Genomic DNA, 10,000 nt, shown 5'->3' on the forward strand with positions numbered 1-10,000 from the left:
ACTAAAAGGGGGCAAAAACATGATTGCAGTGGCCTCCAACCCTGATGAACAAAGACCAAGACAAAAACAGAAATAACACTACCATATAAAATAATATAAGTTCGGAGTCCTGGGGGAATAATCAGCGACAATTTCAAAGTTTGAGTTCAATTTAGCATTTAAGTTCAAAGTACTTGGGCACTTGTCAATAGAATACACTGTTCAATATTAATTCAAGACAAATAAACTTGCAAAGAAAATAGATGAAGAAACAATGAAAACTCTTAAAAGATAATTATTGACTTGTGCGCAGTGACCAAAGTGGACAATTATATGATTTAAGGACGTTCGCGCGAAAATTTTTCAACATTGATTTTTTTCTGAAACTTTTACCACTGTAAGATGATGAGTTAGTTATGTCAGAAATGTAAAAAAAATGGGGGGTCACCGACTTCGTTTTGGAGAGAACATGCCCGGAAAAACACCCAAAATGTGTCAAAATCGGGCTTCGTTAGCGAATAAGGCCAGTGTCTGTAAACCCAAATATATTGCAATTAAATCTTTGAAGTGAAATCTTCTCTGCCAAATATTGTTTAAGTGGACTTATTAAGTGAATTTAGTCAACTGGTGAGCTTCCTTAAAGATCAAGTTCGCGTTTAGCGACCACAGTTTCACGCGCCTTGCAGCCTCAAGATGGCAGGATTCGATGTCCCGTGAGCAGAAATCTTGAAATTTTTTTAACTTCCCACATTGATTTTTTGTTCATTTTTGGACAATGTGGAGATAATTGTAAATAAAATCCGTTTCTGGAAAGAAAAATAGGGGTCACCGAACGTCCAAGACCGTTGAATCAAGGCAAAGCTATAGCAATGGCCTTTTGCCCTATCAGTTCTTATTTTAGTACTTAGCGCGCGCGCTCGTGTATGACGTGGCGTGTGCATTTGCGTGCGCAGTAAGGATGCGCAGAAACAATTGGCGCGAACGTCCTTAAGGCAACCTTTTAACACTCGGGAGCAGTAGCCTAATTTTAGACGAATTTCTTGACTCGCGTCACACCTGACAACTGAACAAATAAGCTTTAAAAACTTCGTCTTTAATGACAATTTTGCATTTTTATAAAGAACCTAACATGGATATTTACCGCGCTTTACATGGGCATTCCACTCCATCGACATTTCCCTCCCCTTCTTTGTCAATAATTTTCAACTCTATAGCGTGAGGAGCTTCGGATTTCTTTTGATTGCGGCAACAGCGGCCTTTCATCTCAAACGTCCGAGATCGCCCGCCTTCCTCTTTAGCTACCTCTTTCACGAAAACATCGTGCACATAATTTTCTGTGAAGAATTTATAACCTTGTTGACCGATTTCCTTTTCCTCACAACCTTTCAGAGGATTTGCGACTGTGATCGCCAACACATTTGCAAGATTTCGTAGCGATTTCGTCCACGCTGCGTAAGAACACTCACTTGCGGCCGCCATCTTGAACGTTATGTTTACCTAATAGAGACCACGTGACCGCGAAGCTAAAGAAGTCTATTAGGAAATGAATCACACACCCTTTGCCGAAAGCTGTATAAATAGTTAATTATCTATCAAGCGATCGCTTACGGGAGGTTAAAAACAAATTAAAAGACATTTCCAAACTGTTAGCCCTAAAAGTGGTTGCGGTCGCTTACGAGAGGTGGTCGCTTACAAGAGTTTCCAAATGTAGTATGTAACCTTAACTCCCCCGGTGGCGTTTGACCTACTTTTTTAACTTTGTAGCCACTGAAGTTCAAGTTAATTTTACAGCGTTGGCGGCTTTACTGCTCAGCCAAACACATGCAAACATGAAATCCTGGTTTGCTGAGACTGGCTACAAAATAACACAAACTGGGCTGGTTGGAAGTAGAAATGATCATGATTTATATATTACAGGGGAGAGCGAAACGATAGGACAGACAATACAAACAATTAGGCGATGCAGATGCAAACGATTAAAAAAGTAGTTGGGAACCTTGTTAAAATGTCAGTATGTCTGTATAGTATAAATTAATATGAACTAAACTAACGCCACGCGTGAGGTCTCCCCTCACTACCACTCGCGAAGTAATACGGCATATCAACGTTGAAGTTCTGCTAAACCGGCCTGATAGGGTGTGACTTGGTTTAGTTTGTGAGTGACAAAAATAATTAATAAGGTCAGATAAAGTTAAGCCGAAGGCAAATAAACAGCAAGATTACATTGCTATATTTGTTCATTACGTTCTCGAAGAGCCACTATAGATTGCGTTGTTCGCACTCGATCGTCTGATAATTGCGCTAACAACCCCGAACAACTCTGTAAATCTCTAACCCTAACCCTGACTTGGATCAAAACTGTTTTAAAAAGTTAAAATACAGTTTGTATTCGTCGATATTTCAGGAGAAAGGAAGATGCCAAAAAGAGTGTTGGGCAGCTACGCCGCTTCCTACAAACTAAGCCAAACGCGCGTATGATGACGTTTGATGTGGAAACGTATGAAAATGACCACAGCGTAATTCTTGAAATCGGCTTCGCCGTCGGTTCCTTGGCCAGACCAGAAGACGACGAGAAAGCGTTTCATTTTATTATCAGAGAAAACAGCCATTTTGTAAACAAGGATTACGTTCCTGATAACAGAGAGAAGTTTAGCTTTGGTACTTCAGAGCGCATGTCCCTTAAAGAGGCCGCTGGAAGGTTCATGCAACATATCAAGGATGTGGATTTCTTGGTGACTCACTCGGGAGCCAATGATGAAGCGTACCTTGCCAGTTCCGGCATCTCGTTGCAAGGAAAACCCATGTTTGACACTCAGCTCCTTGCCTTAGCACTGCTAACCAGCGGAACGGCTGTCTTCGGTCTCAAGCGCCTGCTGAGTGATCTGGCAATTCCGTTTGATGAAAACATTCTCCATAACGGTGGAAACGACGCAGTTTACACCATGAAGGTATTTCGTGCTCTCGCCAAGAAGATTTAACAAAGCTATGAAATAGAACACTAGTAGCTTATGGAAGCATTATAAGGAGTAGCTAATACACACACTGTTGCCACGTAAAGTGAACTATTAACTTTTAGTTGGCTGAACTTTCAAAAACTCTTGATTACTAAGTGAATTTTAAGGGACATTGATAAAACTGTTGCCAGCTAGTATCGGCAGCATTATAAAGTTGTACCGAACTTTCAAGAATTTTTATCATGTATTAACATACAATAGGTTACTGGTATTTTAACCTTTTTTACCAACATTGAATTTACTTGAAATAAATCAATGACTAAAGTGCATCCTCGAATTAACAATCAAAGTTTGTGTAACCGTCCTTTCCATCGTGCGGGCAAGACCCTGAATGAATCAAGGAAAGTCATTAGGCCAGGGAGGGGGGAGGGGGGAGGGAGGAAGGTGTCAACCCCAATAAATGCCGGGAATCAGGTGAATCTCGATCATTTACTGGATAATTTGAGATAACGATAAATACTCTCTAAAACCCTCGGGGATATTCTAAAATGAGATTTTTTGGCACACATGAACTGATTTGCCACTATTTGTGCAAGAAAAACACCATTTTTGTGGTAGTAAATACTCTTTTGGGCCATTTTATTGCCATTGTTGCTCATTTTATGGTACAAAATCCCTTTTCAAGTAGTTTTTTTTAACCAAAAGCTACATACTTGCTCCCCTACCCACAAATGCCAATGTCTTAAGTTTTTTACCACCTTTTTATGTTTTTTGAGCATGTTATGGAAAGAATGGTTCACATTGCATATTATCGCCAATGTTGTCAAACAGAAATGAGATGAGTACTCTTTGAAATTTTCACAGTCTGAGAAACATGGAAGACATTATAAATAAATACTCAAAATTTGTCGTTTCTTCCAGCTGGTATATAGTATATATACAGTAGAGTGCTCAATTTGGACATGAAAGCAAAAGCTTTGTAATGCCAAAGAGCTATATCTAACTGTATATATAGATACGTAGACTTGAACTAGGTCAAAAACATTTACTTGCTACTCCGAGTTTCATGCTTCTCACGAAGCAATCATCAGGCAACTGTCAAAAAGAAGGAATACATGGTGTTTTACAGTGGTTTTGAAAAAAAAAAACGGTAGCAATTCACCATAGGCTGGGGTGTATAGCAACGGTTAAACAATACAAATTGTCTCCAGTGAGCTGCTAAAAATAAGCCTTAAATAATTACGCTATTAAGAAGGAACTTCTTTGCATGTCTGCAACTTGTTACAAGCTCGTTTGTGTTGTTAAGGGTCGCCAAATCTGGTCTACAAATTATATAGTATTTCTCCCACAGACATAAATTACACTTCTTCGTTCCATTTGAAAAGGATAGTATGCGGCTAGCACGAAAAAACAAAATAGTCAGGACACTGCCATAAATCGTTGGAAAGTTATGGTGATCGGACCGTTTTTTTACAAATATATAATTGTAAAAAAGCTGCATTTTTCAAAACATATAATTGTAAAAAAACGGCTTTTTTACGGTACCGGTTTTTTACGCCACATATATATATATATATATATATATATATATATATATATTGTTTAGTGTACGTAGAAAAAGCGACGTAGAGACAAACTCTTGACTGTTCTGGACGGGGTTTAATGCACGACGTTTCGGCCGTTCGGCCTTCTTCAGGTTAAAAACTAAAAAAAACTATTTACAATGATTGCAAATCACAAAAACAGCGGCTTATATATACGGAAAAGAAATATTGAAATTAAGGAAACGTAACAAAACAAAGGTCTAAGCTAAAAGGTGACCTGGATTTGACAATCAAAGATAAAATAAGAACTATAACAAAGGTCAAAGCTGCAAGGTGACATGGATTTAACAATCAAAAATAAAGAACTATAGATGACATATCGATAAAAATGCATCATATTGGGAAAATGTCAACTCACAACTACTCAATTGTAGTAATTAATGCGGTGTTTTGATCTAAATTCCCGCCCTTTGTTTTAAGACCATGAGGATTAAGGGTAAATAATTGGGCAGTCCAATAGGCTTCCCTAGTGAGTAACAATTGTTCAAGATGTAAAGAATATTCAAAAGACCTAATTTGTTCAATAATGAAATTAATTTGTGAAATTTCATGTTCAGAGTTATTTTTAAAAATGGATGGCCAATTCACAATTTCTTTTGTTCTTCAGCTTGTTCGACTTGTGGTTACGAAATCTTACTTTAAATTCAGTCGAGGTGGAGCCTACATATTGCAGGTTGCATTTGGCACAAGTGACCAAATAAACAACATTTTGCGATGAACAAGAAAGTTTTTGTTGGATGGGATAATGACGACCAGTAGCTGAACCTTGAAATTTCGAAGCTTGAATTAAATAATTTTTACAAAGATCGCATTTCTTATTGCATTTTGAACAACCCCAGTTTTCTTCTCTTTGATTTCTACAGGAGGTTACCCGAAATTTGGATGGTGCTAACAACTCCTTAAGATTTTTTGTTCTACGATAAGCGAGAAAAATCGACTTGGATGGAAAAATTTCTTTAGCTTCTGGTGAAGATTGCAATAGATAAAAGTGCTTTTTGATAACTTTTTGGATATCTGGCAAAATTGGATTGTAGTCAAGCACCAGTGGAAAAACTTTCTTATCTGGTTTGACCTTTTTTGCTCAAAAGTTCGGATCTTGAGTATACTGAGAGCTTTGTCGAACTGTTTATCAACAGATGAATGAAGGGGTAGTTTCTAAAGAAACTGTGGTGCTGCGTCTGTACGGTGGCCAATTTACATTATCAACTCCGTTGATAAAACCAAATTTTTGTTTATCAACAGGCTCCGCCGGATAATTTTGAGATTTCAAATATCCTTTGTATTCCTTACACCCATTTTGTAGCAAGTCATTTGTAGAACAATTGCTACCCCAAAGGGGACTGCTCTTTTGCAATGTGAGGTCCTTGAAAATAATATGTATTGGTATATTCCAAAAGAGTGGATAGCGTTGAACGCGAACGCTGATTGGCTACTTAAACTCCGGATGTCCATTGCCATTGGTAGTAGCCAAAACGCGGGGCTGGGGCCTGGGCCGGGGCCGGGGCCGGGGTCAGAGTCGGGGTGCCTTCTTTTTTTTTTTTTCAATTTTTTTGGTTCAATTTTATTTTCGAATGTTTGGGATCTTTCCTTCATTTATGGTGGTAATTACTCATTTATGATGGATAGTAGTCACCCGGAAGCTCTCAGTCTATTTTTCGAAATTAAGAGAATTTCCGACTGAAATTGGAGTTTTTGTGGGTAACATACGCTAACTCCTGAAGTCACTGAAGTCTCGCTTAGCTCCTCATTTTAGAACCAGATTTTAATGTTTACTTCGTACAAACCTTCTCCACAATACAATTAGAACGAAACAAGACATAGACACAGTTCCACGATGGTCGTCACGTAAAGTTCTCATTTGCTTGTTTCCGCAAAATTGTTGTCAATGTTGTTGTGTTTTAATCGTAAAATTGGATTCGATCCCTTGATGTCCGAATAGAATTGGCTAGGACGTTCCTGTGCGAGTCTGACTTTTCTACCAACGTAAAGTCAGACGACAACATTGACAAAAACACTAACAAACAAGCAAATGATAACGTTGCGTGACTCCATGACGACCATCTTGGAACTGTTATTCTGTTGTTGTTTTTTTACCAAGTAAACATTACAATGCGATTTAAAGTGTCTCTGGCAGAAGTCCCTTAAGAGCTTTCATAGTTTCCGCAGGTTCCTCAATCTTTAAAAAAGAAATTTGCGCCATAAATGAGGGACATAGCTTCACTTGATTTCCTATCCGCAGTTCATATATGATTCATTTCATTTACCATTTCATCATTGATTCATTCCTCACGGGACCATTAGAACCCACAAATGACCAGCTCCCAACGTCAGTGGCTTCATAGCTCAGTTGGTTAGAGCGTCGCACCGGAATCGCGAGGTCACGGGTTCAATCCCCGTTGAAGTCCTGAATTTTTCAGGCTTCTTTACGCAATTGCAAAAATTGCTCTCATAACTGCGAAGGTCATGGCTTCACTTGATTTCCTATCCGCAGTTCATATATGATTCATTTCATATACCATTTCATTATTAATAATAGTACAGGAGAACTGAACGACAAAAATTGAAACAAAAAATTTGGAAAATAAAAGACACCCCGACCCCTGCCCAGGTGTCTGACATTTGCAGACTGCAGACTGCAGACTGGCTACAGATAGCGCTGATAAACCAGTATTTAAGTCTAAACACCCATTTCAAATAGTGCTGATAAACAGTATTCAAGTCTAAAAACCCATTTCAAATAGCGCTGATAAACTGTATTTAAGTCTAAGAACCCATTTTAAAACGGTTAGCTTTCAATTTGTAGCCAGTCTGCAGTAATGTATAACCATAGGCAGCCCAAGCTCGCGTCACTACAGACGGCCGTTGAGAATTTAAACGCGTTATAAAACTTTGTATGGGAAATAAAATACCGTCGATTGTAAAGCCTAAAAAATGCTCAATTTAACTTTCATTCAATAAAATGAATAAAAATGACTCACCTCTGGTGTATTCTGGTGCCCTTTTGGAGTTTATTTTACAGTTTCAGGAAGTCGGTGTTTTCAATGTTCTAAGACGAAGTCAAGGCTGCACACTAAGATTTCGACCGTTGTCAGCTCAGAGGCGGTTTTCGACTCGAAAATCCATCTCAGCCAATATTTTTTCACGCAAAGCTAAAGCCACATCATTTGCGAACCTCCGTGAATGTTTCGTAGTCAAAAATCCCAACGAACTTGGCTGGAAATGAGCATTTTCCGCTTCGATTCCACGATAGCTGATGAATATAACAGCAACTGAGAACCGCACAGGACACGGAGCTTGCGTCCGAGGTCAAATGAACTCCACCCGATGAGGTACAGTCATTTCATGTATAACACTTATCCCAGCGTCACTCGTAACCATGGTGTTCGAGAAGCCGCTGTGGGGATGGGGTAAGCGTTGTACATGAAATGACTGTACCTCATCGGGTGGAGTTGAGTTGCGCCCGAAAATGTTGTAAACTTTGCAGAAATAAATGAATTAAAATCATCTTTTTTATCTCACTGTTTTAGTATATACTAAAACAACTATTCACTTCAGTGTTGGTGGCTAGTGGTGGATATTTACCTAGCCGCGAACACTTATTTATTTAACGGGAAACTTTGTAATGAGAAAGCATAAACAATATGGTTGCATTTGCGGTCACGAATCATTAGCATTGCACATAAATTATGTCGTGCAAAAGTCATAAACATTAGCAAAACTATTATTGTGTCGTTGAACAAACAAGTGCCTTATCCAATCTTGAAACGATCCTCCTCCAACTGAAAAAAATTGACTTCCTGAAGCGAGAATATTCATTTCAACGATAGCGACAGAGCCACTGTCCAAAAGATTATAAGCTTGTGGATCAAAAAATATCATGATCGAGTCAACAAACTGCTTGTTTAACTGATTAATCAGCAATTTCGCTTTATCACGAGCAGGTAAAATGGTTCCCGAGTGAGATCCAAATGCAAGGAAATCTCCAGCAACAAAAATTTTCGTTTTAGACTTTGTGCTATCTTGTTTATGCCGGACTTGTGCCGCCATTTCGTTGAAACAGTCAATTACAGTGGAAATTGTTCCTCCACGCACCAGAATAGCTTCGGTGCGCAGATGAACGGAAATAAATGTTGGATCCAACGTTCTTGATATGAAATCACGGGCGATTTCCATGAGTTTTTCGTTGAAGAAGGAAACGCCGAGCTTTGAAAGGGGACGATGGATTGTTGATGGCAATGGAAAGTTGGCTCGCGTTGTCGAGCCATTCCCTCTCCACTCCTCGATGCCGATGCACGGTCTACCTTTGGAAACTTCGGTGTTGAATCTCTCAATCGATTTAAGAATCTCCACATCTAGGCAAATAGTCCGTGCTACTTGAAATCCTTTGTATAACTGTTCGTGTTGACGGCCACTCCATGAGCAAGGAAAAACTAAAGGCCATGAAATGTTTCGGTCTTTCCTTAAGCGTGTCGCTTCTGGCCTATAAATAAAATATAACAGCAGGTCTAGTTTATCATGGCAGATATCCTGAAATGCTTCCCAGCTTGCAAGGGTGCTGTAACCGTGCGACAGGAGCTTTTTGTTAAACGAGGACAAGTTGAAGTAGAACGCCATTGTTTGCGATTCATTTTCTGGTTGGCCTATCTGCATTTTCGAGTTCTTTACAAAAGGTGCTACAACTCGACGACCGCTGTAAGCCGCCAAAGCCGCTAGAGTCATGAGGTTGGTTGTCGCCATTGCCAGTTGCTCCCAGTATGAAAACGCTATGAAAAACGTTCGGCTCTCTTTTGAAACACCGCGACTTGAGTCATTTCCCTTTCCATTCGGCGAGTCAGGAGTTTTCCATACAAACGGTATTGCTTTGTTCAATTCCAGAGGACTTTTCAGGTTTATGCCATTTTGTATGACTATTATTCGTTTGTCAAATATCTCAGTTTTCGATACCAGGAACATTTCTGAGGCTATAATTATTGCTGCAACTACACCTAAGACGTAAAACGTTTTTCTTCTCACAATTGACGACATAATCAACACTGGATTCAGTCTGAAAAACTGTGGCTCGGGGGTAAACTTATCTGTTGTTGCCTACTGTTGATCTGCACACGCATTTATATATGAGTTATGAGAACCAAGACACTGTCCCAAGAGATTTACGATTAAGGCATTGAATTGTTTCCCCCTACGCGTTATATTAATCTTCCTAGGGACAAGAGAAATGCATTTTAGGCTATGTTCACACGGGAACGCTTACCTTATTCGTACTAATTTTCGCGAGGCTTTAATTTCGAAATTTTCACGATTTGTAAAAAATCGCGTAATTAAAGACTCCCTAAAATTAGGATACGCGAAAATTAAACATGCGAAATATAATACACTTCTGTAATTGCTTTAATCAATGATTAACTGCGTTTATAGGTGCATGGTAATTCTCATCAGCATCTTCTACTTCAGCACTCGTCCGAA

At 39.1% G+C, this 10,000-nt stretch overlaps 2 protein-coding genes across 2 annotated transcripts in view; one reads left to right on the forward strand and one right to left on the reverse strand.

The window, feature by feature from the left end:
* LOC137992493 (uncharacterized) overlaps window positions 1–4,500 on the forward strand; it is a 19,856-nt gene extending 15,356 nt beyond the window's left edge. The window contains exon 2 of the mRNA XM_068837856.1: window positions 2,384–4,500. Coding sequence (XP_068693957.1) covers window positions 2,384–2,957 — 574 coding nt within the window. The 3' untranslated portion in view covers window positions 2,958–4,500. The remainder of the gene's footprint in view (window positions 1–2,383) is intronic.
* Window positions 4,501–8,221: 3,721 nt separating this feature from the next.
* Window positions 8,222–9,734, reverse strand: LOC137991198 (uncharacterized). Its single transcript, XM_068836313.1, has one exon. It carries the CDS (start codon window positions 9,560–9,562, stop codon window positions 8,222–8,224), a length of 1,341 nt encoding a protein of 446 aa, XP_068692414.1. The 5' UTR covers window positions 9,563–9,734.
* Window positions 9,735–10,000: the final 266 nt, after the last annotated feature.

The sequence above is a fragment of the Montipora foliosa genome, chromosome 2 (genome assembly GCF_036669935.1).
Source record: "Montipora foliosa isolate CH-2021 chromosome 2, ASM3666993v2, whole genome shotgun sequence".
Taxonomy (NCBI): Eukaryota; Metazoa; Cnidaria; class Anthozoa; order Scleractinia; family Acroporidae; genus Montipora; species Montipora foliosa.